The sequence below is a fragment of the Barbus barbus genome, assembly GCF_936440315.1.
Source record: "Barbus barbus genome assembly, chromosome: 18".
Classification (NCBI taxonomy): Eukaryota; Metazoa; Chordata; class Actinopteri; order Cypriniformes; family Cyprinidae; genus Barbus; species Barbus barbus.
In genome coordinates this window covers 19,208,375-19,229,107 of record NC_136746.1, presented here as the reverse complement: position 1 = coordinate 19,229,107, position 20,733 = coordinate 19,208,375, and the positions used below count along the sequence as shown (strand labels likewise).

Here is a 20,733-nt window from a genome sequence, read left to right as displayed (position 1 = left end):
ACAGGTAGCATGTTTCGAAGCTTGGCAATGTTTCTAAGATGGAAGAATGCTGTTTTTGTAACATGGGAAATATGATTTTCAAAGGACAAGATGCTGTCTAATATAACACCCAGATTTTTGACTTTAGAGGACGTAACAGTGCATCCGTCTAGTTGCAAATTGTAATCCAAGAGATTCTGTGTACTGTTTTTTGGTCCAATAAGTAATATTTTATCTGAATTTAATAGGAAGAAATTATTGGTCATCCAATCTTTTAAATTTTTTACACAATCTATTAGCTTAGATAGTTTAGAAGTTTCATCTGGTCTTGTTGAAATATATAATTGACTATCATCAGCATAACAATGAAAACTAATCCCGTATTTTCTAATAATATTACCAAGGGGCAACATGTATATTGAAAATAGCAGAGGACCTAGGACAGATCCTTGTGGTACTCCATACTTTACTGGTGATAATTGAGATGACTCCCCATTTAAATGAACAAAGTGGTAGCGATCGGACAGGTAGGATCTAAACCATCTTAAAGTCTGCCCTTGAATACCAGTATAGTTTTGTAATCGATCTATGAGTATGTCATGGTCTATAGTGTCGAACGCAGCACTAAGATCAAGTAATACTAGCAATGAGATGCAGCCTTGATCTGAAGCAAGAAGCAAGTCATTTGTAATTTTAACAAGTGCAGTTTCTGTACTATGGTAAGGCCTGAAACCTGACTGAAATTCTTCATAGAGATTTTTTTTTTTTTTGCAAGTAGGAACACAATTGAGCAGACACAACTTTTTCTAAGATTTTAGACATAAACGGAAGATTTGAAATGGGTCTGTAATTTGCCAGTTCATTAGAATCTAGTTGTGGTTTCTTAATAAGAGGCTTAATAACCGTCAGCTTGAATGGTTTTGGGACGTGACCTAAAGATAACGATGAGTTAATAATATTGAGAAGCGGTTCTTCTGCGGCTTTTCAGTATCGCAAGTACTTCTACGCAAGTACTTCTATCTTTTAAGTGGGTAGAACAAAAGTCATCATAGTAGTTATTTGAGAATTGGCTTACTAGTCATATGGAGCGTAGCGTCCTGGAGATGTTGTCCAACAGGAGTTCCGCTCCGACTTTGCTGGGGTGCAGGCCATCAGCACGGAAAAGCCTAGGACGTTCCCAGAAAATATTCCAATTATTAACAAAGAGCAGTTTCTGTTTTTACACCATGACAAAAACCATTCGTTTACCATCGTCGATACGTGGGAAGTGGTCCTGATCAGGACTCGATCAGGCTCCTGAAGTCCCTCTTCAGTGTCTCTGTCTGCCGCAGCTTGGTGTCGTTAACCCCCGCGTGCAGCATGACAGCACCGATGCTCTTGTCGCCCTTCCGGATCACGGGTATCTGCGCAGAAAAATTGAGAACACGAGCACCGGGGAAATGAGTGAGTGAGTGTGCACTTTACCTTCAGCTAACATAGCACGGACGTGCCGAACGATGGAGTCTCCGACGATCACAGCGTCGTGTTCCGTTTCGCGGAGGGGAGCGAAGCGGTTCCAGGTGGAGATCTCGAAGACCGGAGGCGGAGAGGTCGTCGCCCGGGACCTGGCACACGTTTCCGCTGCTGGTGCACCCAGGGTCTGTGGCGTCCCGGTGCCGGAGTGAAGGACATCTGGGAAGATTGCGTCCTGGGTGCACAGGGTCTGTGCAGAGAAACACACGGAGCAGAGGTGGTGGGAGTGTTAGCAGCGTGCTGTATACTTACCCCGGACTTGTGAGCGTCAGCCTGGGATGTTTCCAGTGCGGCTCTCCGCTCTCTCACCTGGGCCTGCTTCTCCACCAAGTCGCGGATCTGCTTCTCCACGGCCTCCAGCTGCACCGAATACAGCTCGAATGTGTCCTCACCTGCACTCAAAGGAAGACACAAATCTGCCATTTAAGCAAGTAACAGTGAAACAATGGTAATGTGTGTGAATAGAGATTAGCAGCAGCCACGCTGCCGATGCTAACGGGCTATCAAAATAAAACTAGTGATAACAAGGCGCTCTGATTGGTTTTGTTTTAGAATGCTATAGGGGATATATTCACACGTTATAGAAACGAAAATGATAGTGTATAAAATTGTTTTTAAGATAGAAAATAGACGATAAAGAATCAACTTGATGGAGCTCAAAACACACAGTCACAAATCAGCGCATGCGTGTAGTCCTTTTAATATTAGTGTGCTGAAATTACTGAATGAAAGGTCCATTACTGAATTTGTATGAACGTGTACCTTACATCATGCATGCAAAATTTATGACCAAAAGGGCTACTGTCATATGACTTGAATTTTGCAAATGATAGTTTACCATGCAACAAAGAAGCAACCCCCACACCTATGAATTAAACATGGCACAAAAAGCGGAACATTTAATTGGATCTGAAAGCCAATTCTGTAGCCCTCTTATCTCCACCATTAATGAATGAGATTTTATTCACACAGTAATGAAATTATTTCATCTATATTTGATTAAAAACCAGTTGGCATACAAATACAGAAATGATTGAAAATACACTTTTTTAGAGGTTCTTGTTTAGGGTAAGGCATTTTCACATTATGAGTTCACTAAAATGCATTTAAGGAAGCCTCAAGGAATAATTAAAATGAACAATTCACTCAAAGAGGGAAAATCTGTCATTATTTGAATCATTTGAATTGAATAATTACAGAATTTATTCTGTCATTCTTGTTCCAACGCTATATTATGTGATTTTTTAATGCATTCATACTCCTCTTCATCATAAAAGCCGCTATTCACAGATAATTGGATCTTCCTGTGAGCTGCTAAACAGACAACAAAATCAATGAATCAGTGAGTTAAAATCAAATAATGGATCAATGAGCAAACCATTCTTTCGAAACAATTCTTTTCAGTGAGTCTTCTAATTCATAATGCTCAAGTTCAACTCCCTGACTTAATCACCAACTCACTGAATCAGTTTTCACACTCACAATGCAATATAGTATAACTTTATTAAAGACTAGGAATAAAGCACATCATATGAACTAATATTATGGTATTTTGTCAGTTTTGGAGACTAATAAAAGTGATGAACTGAACACTACAAATGATTCAGTAGCCGAAGGGGTTCACAATCAGTGTGATCTTGTGGAATAAAAACCATTACGAGTGAGTGTTTTTATACAAAACGTAGCTTGATACAGCCCTGACTGGGTTGAATGGAGATGGCTTAATCCCTGACAGCTGATTGAATCATTTTCAGTCAGTCCTCGGCCTCTGATTAGCCTGGAGATAATCGGCCACAGGTAAGCGACAGACGACCGGAGGTGCCAGCCTGTGTGATAACAACAGCCTCAGCTCAGATAAGAGAACAGACTGATGCATGAGCTAAAGCTCTGGTTTGAGATTGTCCTCCTATAAGCCCATCACTAGGCTTCCCAATCATTATGGAGAGCACAAAACTTGTTCTTGGATCAGTCCGTTACAAAATCAGTCCACACAGCGTCCAATCACGCCACCGCTCGGCAATCTGTTCAACAAATTGTGGGCCCTCATCCAGGGAATCAAATTTGTCATTCTGGTTGGACCACCAGAGCCTGTTTCTCAGTTCATCCCAGCCTCCTTTAGTGATCTGAGCATCTGCTGGCCCTGCTAAAGCCACGACTCCTCAGTCACTCCCTCTCTCTGCATGAAAACAACAGGGATGTGCGATCAGAGGGAACCAGGAGAGTCATTTACAGTGCAGATGCTGCCGGTCTGCTGCATGCTGCGATCTCATTCACACTGTTTTCCTGCACAATCAAGTGGGTGAGACGCACACACTGATAAACAAAACATATCTCTTTTCCACAGTGCACCAGGAGAGGCTTGAAATGGGAAAATGTCGGTCTGAAGGAAAGAATGAAATAAGATGCACGATTGAAAGACATGCTCTCAGACATTCATTTCAAAACTGAGAGAGAGGAAGGGGGAAATGATCTGCTGACCAAAAGCATCAAAGCTGCTACGTAGCAACACCAGCATATGTATCTACTTGGAGTGAGAGACATGACGGGGTCTGTGGGGGATATTGGGGTTGTTTTCTTCATGCCTCATGCTTTTTTTTCTTTGTTTGGGAAGAATCGCAACCTGAGTCGAGCTTGGGATTCAGCACACATGATTAGAATTCTAGCAACCCTACATGGCCTCTGAAGCAAATCATTTGCCAGGTCCTGAGGGGGGTTAAAGGCAACACATTTTACATATTAGTACCTAGCAACTGACACAATATAGAGGTGGTGATGCTGATACAACAGACTGCTGCATAGAACAGCAGCGACACACCTAGAACAAGTTGCTAAATGTTCAAAGAAAATAACACATGCTTAACTCTTAAAGGTACAGTTCATGCACAAATGACAATTATGTTGTTCCAACCCTTCTCGCAGATTGTTTTATCTATTTATTTTTTTAAAAATGTAATAAAGTAAAACACTATCTCACAATTTCGAAGATTCATTATGTAGTTCTAACCACAGAACAGTTCATAGTGACCACTACAAAAAAAGTACAGAAATAGCCTAGTGTGATGGACAGGCTGACATTTAGGTGATTATTTACAGATAATTTTGCCCTCCCACACAACTCATGTCTAGCCTACGTTCATATGTTCATGTCCAGAATTGAAAAATGACCAGTCCAACATGGTCTCATAACTAATTCATGAGGTGGCAAAATTATATGTCTTTGACTTGGTTTGTATATATATATATATATATATATATATATTTATTGTGTGTGTGTATTTTGCCCCTATACAATCATGGTTAGGTTACGAGTTGGGCTTTTTGGTCAGGTTTAATTTTAATGGTGTGTTTTTGTTTGACCCAACACATCAGTTCTGCATATGATGGACACTTTACTATTGTGTGAGGAATTGTACAAGAGTCGGATGGACACATTTTGCAATGCTTTTATGAAGCTCTTTTGGTGGCTCTTTTTTTCAAGCTTGTATTTAACAATTGTTCAAAATTTTCCACTTTGGTGTTCAACTGAAAAAATAGCAGCATATGGATTTGGAATAATAAGAGGATGAGAAAATAATGACAAGGTTTTATATTTGGGTTTATATTTGGGTATATTTTACGTCTTTAAAATAATGAAAGATTAGACTAAAATAATGACTAATGAAAGATATATTTAAAAATTTTCATAGAGAATACACTGCTTTATGAAAGACAGATGTCTGGTTCACAGCATAAAGTGTTGCTGATAAATTATGTATCTCATTCATCGATTTTAACAGGACGTCAATTGAACGACTTTACAAAAAGTTACAACAGATCAAAGCAGACCAGTGATTAATTCAGTGCTGATATTTCCATCAAATCCACTCCATCTCGTTTCAAGTGCTGGATGTGTGAATATAAATCTCGTTTCTCGCTTTAATTTCATAAACCTCAAGTTGTATCAGGAAGATCTTTGTCAAAGCATTGTTTGCTTTGACATGAGGTAGTGCGGTAATCACCTCTGCCAATCCTCAACAGTGAGAGACCATTACAAGCTAAGCCATGTGTTCAAGCATCAAAACCTGGAACTGACTTTGTATCCTGCTTGAAGAGGTGCCGCTGAATTAGGGATGACATCTCATTGGTTTTTCTGGACAAATACCAACACACAGTTTGATGCACTTCAACAAATATGGACACATTGACATTGACACACTCCTTGGCTAGGGGATGTCCCTGGTCTGTAACAAAGGTACAGTGGCAAAACATTTGTCTCAGTTTCTCTTTCTATCCACAGAAGCCCCTGGAGAAGGGCAGGCACAGCCCCACCATCTGCTAACTGCGTCAGGAAGAGCTAGAATGGCTGCCAGGACCCAGGTGACAGAACTGGCCGACACAACCTCACAAATCCATGCATGATAAATCTGCAACTGTACCTATTACCTCTCAGTTCTTCTAATTCCATTCAATTCTGTACAGCTGGAGCAAGGAGAAGACCATGTGACAAGGGTTAGAAGACCATGGCGTGAGGTCCTAATTGGTATGTAGGATGTGAAATAAATATTCACTGAGAACAACCTGGATGCAGCAGAAAAGCTCTACCACATGTGTAATGTGTACTCTCATTTAAAGTTTGACATCTACCAATGTTTTTTTTGGGAATACCAGACAGGAGAGCATTAAAGTCTGAACATTATAAATGAGTCAATTTCCCTACTCTACTTAAGAGAGAAACAGTTTACCACTTAATGCATAATAGATGATACAGGGCAATTTTGGAGGATGCCAAATGTGGATCACAAATTCACATATCAGCCACCGAGGGATGGTTTTGAAAGCTGAAGGACACCCCCATCTCCAACTGGCTAGAAAAACAGAGCCCCATCTTAAACTAACGCTATAGAGTAAGTTTGAACCATGAGCAAACCAGATACTAGGTGAATCACAAAACTTTGATTTAAAGCAAAAAAAGTAAGAAAGTCAGACAAAAAGAAAACAAGTACAAAACTGTGAACTAAATGTTCTTAATGAGGGAATTAACTACAATTTTAAAGCATTGTGAATGACAATTAAATAAAAAAATATGGCAAAATATAAAACTGCTAATTTAAAGATGCTGATTATTTTTTAGATTCATTAAAAATATTTAGGCCTAAGTAGTTTTTCACTATAATTCTACTGTTGAATATGATTATTTCAAAAACAAGGCTTCAACAAAGCACATATCGATTAACAACCAAGTGGCTCAAAGTAGGTCTGTCTTTAAAGTTATCTTTCGAAATCAATTGCCTTATGTAAAAAAATGCATGAAATCTTTACATCTGGAAGCCGACTGTTGCATTCTATTAGGATCAACCAGAACAATATTTTTTTTACGCTTTTTGGGTAGATCATTCAACCCAAGTCTTACTTATTGTCTCTGCATATTCAGCAGGACTAGGAGAAAACAAACATACACACATTTTGAGGTGCAAGAGAGATTTTCAGAAAGCAGACAGCAGATCTTTGTGTACTTTCTACTCAATTAGGAGCATCTCTCCTCTTGTCGATCTCTACTTCCCCCTTTATCCTCTTCCCTTTTTTCGGTCTTCTCCCCACCCTATGTACACCTCTTTTCACCTCTATTGGCATGGATAAAGCAATCTAATGTAGGACTACTCCTATGAGTTCTCTGGCTTTTGCACCTTTGCAAAATCATCGGGGATGAAAGGGAGCAAGCACGAGAAATTGCAAAGAGAAAGAAGAGGGAAAGTAACAGTAAAGAGACAATGAGAGGAAAAGAGAGAAATAAGGGCCGGTGGGGGCCTGGGAGTGCACGTCAGCGCTGCTGAGAAGAACCTCATTTTCCAAGACCATCTGTTACCAGTCCCTGAGCTGAAAGCTCCATTTATGTCATTCTTACCACTGCCATACAAGCAACGCGTCCTCTTCTACTGCTGCATACACCACAACTCCGACTCTTTCATCAGCAACTCACTGTCACTGTAATAATTAGAAGGCAGATTTATGGCCTAAGTATAACATAATACAATATTTAAGCAATATCAAGCGAGAAAGAGAGCTATTGTTCTCAATATGACTGAAATTCAACTGCAGGTAATCACAGCCAAGCTGATATTCAGACCAAACTGTTTAATTGCAAGTGCTTGTTGCTTTTGTACTGCAAGTTTATATGGAGTAACTTACATTTTACACACAGTTGCCAGTTACAAACCCGATTCCAAAAAAGTTGGGACACTGTACAAATTACGAATAAAAAAGGAAAGCAATAATTTACAAATCTCATAAACTTATATTTTATTCACAATAGAATATAGATAACATATCAAATGTTGAAAGTGAGCCATTTTGAAATGTCATGCCAAATATTGGCTTATTTTGGATTTCATGAGAGCTACACATTCCAAAAACGTTGGGACAGGTAGCAATAAGAGGCCGGAAAAGTTAAATGTACATATAAGGAACAGCTGGAGGACCAATTTGCAACTTATTAGGTCAATTGGCAACATGATTAGGTATAAAAAGAGCCTCTCAGAGTGGCAGTGTCTCTCAGAAGTCAAGATGGTAAGAGGATCACCAATTCCCCCAATGCTGCTGATATTGCTCCACATAGTGGAGCAATATCAGAAAGGAGTTTCTCAGAGAAAAATTGCAAAGAGTTTGAAGTTATCATCATCTACAGTGCATAATATCATCCAAAGATTCAGAGAATCTGGAACAATCTCTGTGCGTAAGGGTCAAGGCCGGAAAACCATACTGGATGCCCGTGATCTTCGGGCCCTTAGACGGCACTGCATCACATACAGGAATGCTACTCTAATGGAAATCACAACATGGGCTCAGGAATACTTCCAGAAAACATTGTCGGTGAACACAATCCACCGTGCCATTCGCCGTTGCCGGCTAAAACTCTATAGGTCAAAAACGAAGCCATATCTAAACATGATCCAGAAGCGCAGGCGTTTTCTCTGGGCCAATGCTTAATTAAAATGGACTGTGGCAAAGTGGAAAACTGTTCTGTGGTCAGACAAATCAAAATTTGAAGTTCTTTTTGGAAAATTGGGACATCATGTCATCCGGACTAAAGAGGACAAGGACAACCCAAGTTGTTATCAGCGCTCAGTTCAGAAGCCTGCATCTCTGATGGTATGGGGCTGCATGAGTGCGTGTGGCATGGGCAGCTTACACATCTGGAAAGGCACCATCAATGCTGAAAGGTATATCCAAGTTCTAGAACAACATATGCTCCCATCCAGACGTTGTCTCTTTCAGGGAAGACCTTGCATTTTCCAACATGACAATGCCAGACCACATACTGCATCAATTACAACATCATGGCTGCGTAGAAGGAGGATCCGGGTACTGAAATGGCCAGCCTGCAGTCCAGATCTTTCACCCATAGAAAACATTTGGCGCATCATAAAGAGGAAGATGCGACAAAGAAGACCTAAGACAGTTGAGCAACTAGAAGCCTGTATTAGACAAGAATGGGACAACATTCCTATTCCTAAACTTGAGCAACTTGTCTCCTCAGTCCCCAGACGTTTGCAGACTGTTATAAAAAGAAGAGGGGATGCCACACAGTGGTAAACATGGCCTTGTCCCAACTTTTTTGAGATGTGTTGATGCCATGAAATTTAAAATAAACTTATTTATCCCTTAAAATGATACATTTTCTCAGTTTAAACATTTGATATGTCATCTATGTTGTATTCTGAAAAAAATATTGAAATTTGAAACTTCCACATCATTGCATTCTGTTTTTATTCACAATTTGTACAGTGTCCCAACTTTTTTGGAATCGGGTTTGTACTTTATTTCCATATCACCAATGAACATAATATGAATTCCAAACAAAGCCAGCACAGAATTATCACTAGCTGTGTTTCTGAATTAATATATTTTTGTGATTCGATTCGGTTGAGTGACTGATTCAATGACTAGCTCATAAAATTACTTGATTCAATTTTGAATGAAAGAGCACGATTTAAAAAAATGAATGACTCATTCATAAAGACTTGAATCCTCCATGAATGAATTACTGTAGTTTGACTGAATTGGTTAAATGAATGGTTCACTGACTCACCTATGGTATAAAGATGTAACATGTAAAACGAGTCACTGAAAATACCCACCACTAATGCCCCCCCCCCCCCCCCCCCCCCAAAAAAAAAAAAGCATTGTAAACCCATAACTTTTAGAGTGGTCGGATTGCTGTTCTCTCAGATCGCATTTTTGATAATTAACTCGATTTTGGGAAATGCAACCCAGATTGAGTGTGTTTGGAAATTGCAAACATGGAGAAGCAATACAAATGATAAAAAAAAAGTCCCAGTGCTGTTGGACTGAATATCAGCTAATGAAATTCAAGGACTAGAACTAAAAAATATTAAATAAATAAAATCTGTAAAAAGTTGCCATTTTCCAAAAATACCACAGTATGATTCATAAATGCATCCTGAGACAGATCTAAAACTGTTTTATTGCTCTGCTCTGTTATCTCTGATTTAAAGCATAAAAGATTCAAAGCAACAGCTGCCAGAACTGTTACTCTGTACATGTATACAATAGAAGTCTGAAGTGCAGTGAAGGAAACATAAGAAACGGACTGACAGCGAATAGCTGAGGAACAGAGATGAAGCACTGCAGGGGGTTAAGAAGTAGGCACGGAAAATGGAAAAGGCCATTTGTGCTGTTTTCAAAGCACTGCCTGAACACAGTAGTTTACCTGGCTGCCTCTTTCCTATCGATGGGTGCTGGATTGTTTGCACTATTCTGTGACTGAGTGAGACTCTCCTTTAATCAATTTGTGGGGAGAGCACGCTGTAACCTTTGCAGTGAGATGCAGGTTGGTCAGGAGATATCGAACGCAAGGGCGCCCACACACTCTACATGTATTGAAAAGATGTCTGGTTAGAATAACCTGGTAACCTAACACTGTATTTCCCTGCATAGTCATAAACTTATACATGATTATAGATATAAAAATGCTGTAAAGATGTTTGATGTTTTGTTGTGCATGCATTTTAATGAGGTTGTCAGGTTGTCATCTGTCATAAAATGCTTTTGTTCAATCTGTTTCAAAATTATGTAAATGTTAACTAAACACAAATTTATCATTTCCTGACAACAAAGCAACAAATCATTAAGGATACATTAAATTTATCAAAAGTGACAGTAAAAACTTTTACATTGTTTCAAATAAATGCTGTTCTTTTAAACTATATATTCATTAAAGGATCTTGAAAAATAATTATTACAATTACCGCAAAATATTTAGCAGCATATCTTTTTCAGCTGTGACAATAATAAGAAATGTTACCTAAGCAACAAATCAACATATTGGAATGATTTCTGAAGGATCATGTGACACTGAAGAATGGAGTATGGATGTTTAAAATTCAGTTTTGTCATCATAGGAATATATTACATTTTAAATATTCAAATCAAAAACTAATAATATTACATATTACAGTTTTTACTGTATTTTAAATCAAATAAAATGTCCGTGGGCATAACTTCTCAAAAACATTTTTAAAAATCTCACCAACTTTTGTATATACACTTCTCAATGTCAAAAATGACCCAGTTTACCTAAAATTACATTAGTTCACAAGTATCTTCATGGATCCTCCCAAAATCTTGCAAAGTGTCTCTCACTAATAGTTTCTGACTATTGTGCCCTTGAGAAGCGACCCCATGATGACTTTGTATATTAAGAAAATAACCAACCAATCTGTTATGATATACCTGTTGATATGTACCTGACTGAACAGGAAAATGTGCTAATTATCAAAGGTGCAAAGAGGCTGGCGAACAGAAAATATGTCTGTGACTGAACACACAGTACAGGAAAGTCAAGGAGACTTCATGTTTTGTTCTTCAGAGCGCACTGACACAGACACCAAGGACGCCTCAACTCATTCGACCTACTTAAGAGTTGGTCAAAGTAAAGTGTGTCATAAGCTCAGTTTCACTGAGAGAGAAAAAAGCAAGCTTGTTAAATGCAGGCATAAAGATCTGCTATCATAGTCATACTGCAATGGTCACATCTCAGCATATACAATGAGCTTTTCCTCAGGATCAGCCATAGCTGTACCTATTATTAAATCTGCAACCTCAAAGACAACCATCAGCATGCATCTTTTGTCATCAAGGACCTTCTGTTTGTATGCAAATCTCTTTAAAAGGTCGTGGTCAATGTGATGACGATGCTAAAATGCAACTTTTTGCTGACCATTAGCTTTGAGCGGTTAAGCAAGTTAAACAGCAGCCCGAGGAAATCAGACGGGTGCATGAGAACGACTGGCTTTCACACTTGGCAGCGAGACCATGACAAACTCAATGTGCGAGTGTGTGCAGAACACAAAGCAAAAGGAAACCCCGCTCTGCCGCTATTGCCACACACAAAGAAACAGAGAAGTACATGGGATACAGCAGCAAAACGAGAAATAATTCAATGTGATATAAATTATATATACTTTCAGACGTGACATTCATTTAGAAAAAGCAAACTGGCAGACGCCAGGTTCGCAGACGAGGAGAAGCAGGAGTGTTTTGACATATTAAATGACTGCAGACAGTGGTGCGCTCCCCGCTCTGCATTCAGCCCACGTTTCCGGAACATTCTGAGCGCGCTCCTGTGGCTCTCTGCCTGACCCACCGCCAGCCCTCCTCAGATCACATTCAAAGTGATTGTGCTGTTCAATATTTCATTGACATCAGCCTCAAAGATTGTTGCAACAGTGACACCAGAGATAATTATTTTTTACCAATCTTTTTTGAGATGTTTTTGCCCCCTCCTCTCTCTGGCTCCAGCCATTCCTGTGGAGAATTGTTCTGCATAAATCAGCTGGTGGAATATTGAATCAGCCTCACCACAGGGAATGTGTTTTTGTGTGTGGTATGTGTGACTGATTATTACGAAGAGTCAACGCGCAAAACCAGGCAAACAGTGCCGCTAAGTGGCAGCTCTTAAAAATTTAAAGAGATCGTTCACACAAAACATGAACATTTAGTCACCTTCAAACCCTTCATATATATATTTTCTGCCCAAAATATATTTTGTATATATGCTAAACATTTTTTAAACTGAAAGTAAATTTAGTTTTAACCGTCATACATAAAAATCGTATAATAATAATAAAAAATATATCCAAATAATAGTTTAATTCCATATAGAACTCTAATACTAATTTTTAGATCAACTATTCATTTCCGTTTCCTGACTTATTGTTGTTGAATCTGACTGAGAGGTTGAAAATCAATCTGATTCTGATGGAACACAAATGATCTGAGGCAAATAAATGTTATAATGCAATGCAAACCTCTGAGATCCTTGGGGGGAAACATTATTGCTATCCACTGTGATCATGTGCATATTTAATAGCTTTTAACAGGCATGCTAACGAATACTCTTCAGAAAATGTGAACAGGTCTTGCACGCATGTTGCATAATATATAATATGGGGGGGGGGGGGGGGGGTCAAATTAGTGTAAATGCCAAAGAATCCTTAAAAACAACAGCAGCAGATATTTTATTTTATCATTTATCATTTATCATTTGATCAGCATTGTCAAATGTAATGAAACCAGTTAGTGTAAAGAAAGGTTACATAATGCACAATATTCCTAAGTATGTATCTGAGTACACGCTTAAGTACGCACTTTGCAATGCACCCGTGTGTTGTCAATAAAATATTCCTTGGAGAAGAGCAATGCCCTGAGGAAGGAACACAAAGAGGCATAAAATCCTCAGATTTCCCCCTCCGGTTCACTGTTTATATGAATCACAAATCACTAGGCCAACACACAGCTCTCAGCAGACAGGGGCCCTGGGTTACTCTGGTTACATGGGAACCCTGAAGATATCATTTGCACAAGACTGTCAGAGCCTGTTTTTTTATTCCACCCTCCACATCGGAAGACCTTGAACAGGTCAGCGCCATATTTGCTGCTAATTAATTGCACAAAAACATTAAAATAAAGTATACACACCCCAGTTGGTTTCTATTATAGTTCTGCCAGATCCAGTTCCCATAATTATGTAAGAATAGCTCAGGAAAAAAGGTTTGAAATCATCAATGGACCGACTACAGTCTATAATGCAATAGTAAATCTGTAGCATGAGCTGACAATTGCTCAGCACTGCAGTCTTTAGTTCAGGTTGACTTTAATAAAATTGGATAGCACTTAACCATCAATCAAATAAACACAGGGACAGGGGTCAGGAAAATTTTTTGACCAAAGAGCCATTTCCCCCCGTTTTTAGTTAATGCATTTTTCCAAAAGAGCCACAGTAAAAATAATATATTTAAAAAATATATATATATTTTTTTTTTTTCCCAATATAAAACAATAAACAGCAAGTTGTGATATTGAATGAATTGTGCAGGGCTTTCACTGTAAGGTTGAGTGACCACCTGAGGAGCATAAATCTGCTTCAGAGTGAAGAACAATGCAGTGCTAATTACAACTGCTTCTATGTGACTACTCATCAATGCGGGTATTTTGTCATATTTCTGTCACAGTATATCTTTTATTTACATTGTGTCAATGCTTTGTTATGGATTCACGAGCAGGGAGCCTACTTGACAAAAAAAAACTGAGCGGTGAGTGGATTCTAACTTAAACGTCTAATTGTTCATTGCCTTCAAGAAATTAACAGAAAAGTCTGTTATTGGCTACAATGCTTAACAATAAATAGAAACCTTTGATGTTCCATGAGAGCACGAATAACTGAGGGTGCGCTTGCTTTCGTTTGGGCCTCTAGCACCCCAGTAAAACCGGGCATGGTTTATGAAGTGTGCATGCATAATACAAATGCCCCCGGTTTCACAGACAAGGCTTAAGCCTAGTCCTAGACTAAAATGTAAATCTTAGCTGTTTCAAATTAAATAAACTTGCACTGACTGATCTTAAAATATATCAGTGACTTTCTTTTGTCTCAAGATGCGCCCCAGTAATGTTTTTTTCTAAGCATGTTTATAAAAATTACTTAAATGTCCTAATTGAACTATGGCCTAATCCTGGCTTAGTCTAAGTCCTGTCTGTGAAACCGGGCCATGGATTTCTGTGTAGCTAACCCATTTAATCCCAGTGGTCACAATAGTGACTGTAAAGGTTTTCATTTATAAAGCTCTAACAATGTTACTGGCTGGTGTTTTAGTGCATTTTCTGCAAATATGGAAAAAAGAAAGGGTCAGTTTCACGTTTAGTGCAAATAGTCATATGACCAGAGCAGTTTATTTCCTGTTTGCACCTTGAGAAGATGATGACTACATCAAAGCTCCAAAACAAAAGGCTATGTTAACAAAAGTATGACAAAGATTTTTGGTACACATTATCTTTAAGGTGTCTAGTATTAATATATGAATTCACAATTATTTGGTTTTGTTGAGTGTGGACAGAATGAGTAAACATGTTGATGGCAACAATAGTGACCGGTGGGATAATAACTTTTTTTTTTTGTATATCTATTCAGTGTTGTATAAGTTTTTTTTTTTAAATGTATAATAGTAACCATAGAATGTGATGAAACACCTAGAACCTGGTCTATTTCAGTTATAACACGGGTTGTTATTTCGGTTAATGTCTATTTCTCAGATTATAAAAAGTGTGCCCCCCTACGAAAAAGAAATGCTCCCTCCCCCCCACCCAGTTCAGTATGTTGTGGAGGGGGCCGGCTTGGGGGTCGCGTGCGCTAGCGCCTCATCCCAGGGTGTCCGCATTACTTAATTTGCATCATCAGGTGCAGGCAAAAAAAATTTTCTAATTGGTAGCAAGGTAGCCGGCTGCTGTAAAGCAGTAATTGTCAGTCACTAGTTTTGGAGAGACACTGTTCAGCGCATTTTCTGTCTCTTATTGGAAACGATTCAGATCAGCTCATTAGCAGAGACTATCAGCTGAACGGAGCGTGTCAGATGAGAGACATACAAAGAGTGCAAAGTAGTGGCTCCCCAGGCCCAGAGTTGAGAAGCACTGCTGTAAACTAAAGTATAATGAAATCCCTACAGGCTTAGATATTATATTTAACATCTGTATCAATCATTACAGTCCCATGCTACTAAACATTCAAGCAAAAAACAAACTTTGCATTTCTGATTGAGCACTCAGACATCATGATCCACTTTTTTTTAAAGAATTTATTTGACAATGTACAAGAACATTTTCAGGCCGATGGTCTTCCCTGAAGGTCTTACTGTAAGCGGAAAGACAAAACATATTCCAATGAGTTTTCTACAACATTGCAGCACTCAAATCTATTATACACACTACCCATACAAAATCCCTAAGTATGCATATCAAGGACAAACTGTCACTTCAAGGGAAAATATAATTGAGGGAGGGGTTGTTTCTGAACACTCCAGTGGGTTCTGTCAAACTTACAGACATGCAGTCAAGTGGCTAGTTTACCTCAAATGAGTGAATGCTAACCACACCACAGCATGCTACAAATTAGTAGTGATTTACAAGTCAAATAAGCTGACTGGAACAATTCAAATACAAACTGAAACTGATCTTTTTATCTGTTTTAGAAACACAGGATCCTTAAAATATCTGCAAGTGAGGTGAGGCATTGGGATTGAACATGCAAAGCACTTCAAGTAAGTGGTAAAAGTGGATAACATCAGCACACCATGCCGATTTCCACTCTACCTTCTCCTGAAACCTCAATCTTTTCACTTCTGTAAACATCCCAGGGAGGCAATAGAGGGCAAAAGATTGGACAAAGATGAGAACTTTCAACTAACACTATCAAGTTCTAAAATTGCTCTCTGAAAGAGATTTTCATGGTGGGTATGTAAATTAAGCCTCATAAAACCAGTCTCTGACTGTCACATGAATTGTGACCTTAGACCACAAAACCAGTTATAAGGGTCAATTTTTCGACATTGAGATTTATTCATCTGAAACCTGAATAAACAAGCTTTCCACTGATGTATGGTTTGTTAGGATAGGAGAATATTTGGCCGAGATACAACCATTTGAAAACCATTTGGTGCTAAAAAATCAAAATATTGAGAAAATCGCCTTTAAAGTTGTCCAAATGAAGTTCTTAGCGATGCATATTACCAATCAAAAATTAAGTTAAAATTAAGTTCAAGTTTTGATATATTTGCAGTAGGATTTTTACAAAATATCTTCATGGAATATGATCTTAATGTCCTAATGATTTTTGGCATAAAAGAAAAATCAGTAATTGTGACCCATACAATGTATTTTTTGGCTATTGCTACAAATATACCTCAGTGACTTAAGACTTGTTTTGTGGTCCAGGGTCACAATTTGTAAACCATTTTCAAAGAGCAATTACAATATAGTTTATTCTACTCAACTACTACATAGAGTCCAGCACTTCACTATTAGTGAGCACACTAGTCACACTACTCGAGTGGGATTAAACAGTTGCCTTTAAGAATTACTTCCAATCACATACTGATCAATAGCATTAGCCATCAACATAGCAGCTAAATGTTTGGAGTTAACTTTACAGATCACTCCAGACTCTCCTTCCACAGCAGTTAGTCTACTTGTGAAAGTGTTTACCTTCTATAATCCAGATGTACATTTGATAAAGAAGGAAAGATGACAAGTTACACATTAAAACACAAGACAGTGATGACGAAACAAACATCTATGATGGGCAACAGAAATAAGAGCTCCGAATCCTAAAGAACTCAAAACAAAAAATGAACATTACCTTCTTGCCAGAAGCACCAACAGAGGCTTTCTTAATGCCTCTAACTTTCTTCATTCTGTTCTTGCGTTCCTTGCGCTGCTTCCTAGATGTCTTTTTCTTCTCATAAAGACCATGCTGAGGAAAACAAGGAAGAGCTTTATAAAACAAGTAAATGTAATGAAAAAACACAATGTTTACTTATAAAAGCCGCCATTACTCATGCCACTCCAAATCTCGTGTTCTCTTTTGAACAAGAATGAATGATAATTTTGATTTTCAAGTTAATCGTCTCTTTAAAACAGAAAGGGCTAATGGAAATGACTTGATTTAAAAAGAAAAAAAAGACTGCTATTTTTTTTAAAAAGCTGCAGGTTTGCTGTGCTTGGCAACAAAGTTGTGATTATAGAAAAACAACTAAAAAATTACTGTTACTACTAAAACAATACTATTGTAAATATTAACTAAAATGTGATTTTGTGAGGAAGTCGTGGCTTAATGGTTAGAGAGTCGGACTCGTAATCCAAAGGTTGCGGGTTCGAGTATCGGGCCGGCAGGGATTGTAGGTGGGGGGAGTGAATGTCCAGCGCTCTCTCCACCCTCAATACCACGACTGAGGTGCCCTTGAGCAAGGCACCGAACCCCCAACTGCTCCCCGGGCGCCGCAGCATAAATGGCTGCCCACTGCTCCGGGTGTGTGTTCACGGTGTGTTTGTGTTCACTGCTGTGTGTGTGTGCAAGTTGGATGGGTTAAATGCAGAGCACGAATTCCGAGTATGGGTCACCATACTTGGCCGTATGTCACTTCACTTTAAGGACTTTACATTACAACTGTAAACGTACGATTACATCCATATTAACGTAAACATTAAGCCATTTAATTTCTGATTAACACCACACTTTCACTCTGCAACATGCAATGCATACTGAAGTCACAGCCTTTCCATTTCAATTCGATTAACCACACAATCCTACAAGCATCATGAGTAGCGTACCCTTTGCAGCCTGTATTTGGGCTCATTTTTCTTGGCGTAGTCCAACGAGTCATAGATCATGCCAAACCCTGTCGTCTTGCCACCGCCAAACTGAGTTTTGAAGCCAAAGACGAACACCACATCTGGGGTAGTTTTGTACATTTTTGCAAGCTTCTCCCTGATCTCTGTCTTGGGGACTGTTGCTTTGCCTGGATGCAGGACATCTACAACCTGAAACAATAATAAAAACAGGAATGAGCAAACTAACAAAAAGTGCACACTAAGCTAGCATACAATATTTGCCACACGCTTACCATTTGCTTCCTTTGAAGCAGCCGGTTTGTCATAAACTTTCTGGTCCTGACGGTGACTGTCTCGTTCTGCAAAACGTAGACATTTGTTAGACGCATTTGAAGAAATAACACAGCAAAAGAGTTGAAATATTCCAGGTTTCATCTATGAGCTAGGCTGATGTTCAACTTGGATGAAGCAATTTCTCAAAGAGCAGAATTCAGTACACTTGTCTTACCCTAAACAGTTACTTGACAGCCATGTACTGCGAAAACGCCTCGTTTATTATTAGCATTTAATAGCGATATTCAAAAGGACACGTGAGCATGTTGTATAGATGCAGTGCCGTTTAAGACAATTGCACTTAATGAGCACGAAACCATGGCTAGCACTTTAGCTAACTACATTAGCTTCATGTGCTATACAAAATACGGGGATCAATTCAAGTTTTCCAATGTTATATAGTTCCTATTTCTGGTCTACGGATCCACATATACCACCGAAATATAACATTTTTATTCTCCTAGCCACTGCTACGAGTAGCACGATGGTATGAAACGAGACACCATACCTAAGCGTTCGTACATATTATATGATCTAAATGAAGCTATATATTGGTTATTATATATATGTAGTGTGCTTTATGGAAACAATGTCAATATAATATCGCTGGATGGAGAAGATTTAATCGGATTTTCAAAATCGTTTGTCCACAGTCCACTCACCATCTTGGCGTCGGCTCGCTCAGCGACGAGGAAAAGGAAGAAGGCCCTGTAGTTGTCCGAGAATATGCCTGAGCGGTGGTGTAGTATATTGAGGTACTGCCTGACTGAAAAGCGATGCTAAATAAAATTTGTATTGTTTTCAGAAAGTGTTTAAAACATTTTTATTTAAGAGGTAGGATTTTAAAAATACTTGAAAGTGAGAAAAAAAGTGTTAAATGGAAATAAAATAACCCAGAGATTAATAGATCCATATTAATTTTAAGTCACGACTGGCTGCTTTGATGAGAATTAAACAATATGTTAATATTTCTAAACGTTTCAGTAAACTAGTAATTTATTGACGTTATGAAATTCCGACTTTCTACAGCTAGGAGTCAGTCGCGCACCTTTCAATGACCTCAGGACAAAATATTTATTTAGATTTACCTGAAGTTGAAACTTATTTATGCTAACAGACCTATTCTGGTTTAATCTGTCGATTTGTTACAGAATTTAAATCAATATTTTATCACACTTTTACCCTATTAATCGATTTGATATTGACTGAAACAAACCATAAAGACAATGATGAGATCAGTACAGTGTATCTAAGAGTAATGTTTATTTAAAAAAATATTTATATATATCCTTGCCATTTGCAGAAATGTAATGGTCTGTCACAGTCTTGGAGAAAAAAGACAAAACGATTTCTTTTTTTAAAAATGCTGTTTTTCTGAACTTTCTATAAATTAGGAGCCTTAAGAAAGTTCACCTGAATCCCAGGATCCTTGTGGAATTCTACCGCTGTACCATTGAGAGCATACTCACGAACTGCATCTCAGTATGGTACAGCAATTGCTCCGCATCTGACCGCAAAGCACTCCAGCGGGTGGTGAAAACTGCTCAACGGATCACCGGCACCCAGTTAACTTCCATTGAGAACATTTATTATAAGCGCTGTCTGGGCAGGGCAAGAAACATCATCAAGGATGCCTCTCACCCTAACCATGGACTTTTCACCCTCCTTCCATCCGGCAGGCGTTACAGGTGCCTACGCTCTCGCACTAGTAGGCTCAGGAAGAGCTTCTTCCCCGAGGCTGTGACACTTCTGAACGCCACACCACCAATCTAACCTGCACCTGCTTATTACTGCACTGGTCACAGTACTTTACACACATGCATTTGCACTACTCTTATTTTGCACAGACTGTACAAGTTATCACACTATAAACTGTATAAAGTTGTTACTACACAAAGCACAGTAAACTATTTCTATAAAATATTGCACTACTGCTATTTTGCATAGAATACATTGTCCTATCAATATTTTGCACACTCATCCAGCTGTATTTATTTATTACCACTGTTCTCACGTTTCTGCTGTTCATAATGTATATAATCCTACATTGCTCTGTTCATAATGTACATACAATCCCTACATTGCATTCCTATTTATATTCTGTATATACTCTGCTCAATACTGTACAATACTGTATATAGCAATTCCACTGTACATTCTGTAAATCATATCTTCATTTACTCTGCACTTATATGTATATAAAACACTATATTCTTGCACTTCTGGTTAGATGCTAACTGCATTTCATTAGCTCTG

At 38.6% G+C, this 20,733-nt stretch overlaps 2 protein-coding genes across 2 annotated transcripts; both read right to left on the bottom strand.

The window, feature by feature from the left end:
* Positions 1-749: 749 nt before the first annotated feature.
* Positions 750-12,346, bottom strand: LOC306884405 (uncharacterized protein). Its single transcript, XM_079440226.1, has 4 exons — positions 12,243-12,346; positions 1,801-1,883; positions 1,228-1,681; positions 750-1,145 (listed from the first exon to the last, which is right to left on the bottom strand). Exons 1-3 carry the CDS (start codon positions 12,313-12,315, stop codon positions 1,373-1,375), a joined length of 465 nt encoding a protein of 154 aa, XP_079296352.1. The 5' UTR covers positions 12,316-12,346; the 3' UTR covers positions 750-1,145; positions 1,228-1,372.
* Positions 12,347-15,594: 3,248 nt separating this feature from the next.
* On the bottom strand, positions 15,595-19,191 carry rps24 (ribosomal protein S24). The gene is made up of 5 exons (XM_079440225.1): positions 19,140-19,191; positions 18,438-18,503; positions 18,145-18,354; positions 17,174-17,287; positions 15,595-15,670 (listed from the first exon to the last, which is right to left on the bottom strand). Exons 1-5 carry the CDS (start codon positions 19,140-19,142, stop codon positions 15,668-15,670), a joined length of 396 nt encoding a protein of 131 aa, XP_079296351.1. The 5' UTR covers positions 19,143-19,191; the 3' UTR covers positions 15,595-15,667.
* Between the last annotated feature and the right edge of the window lie 1,542 nt (positions 19,192-20,733).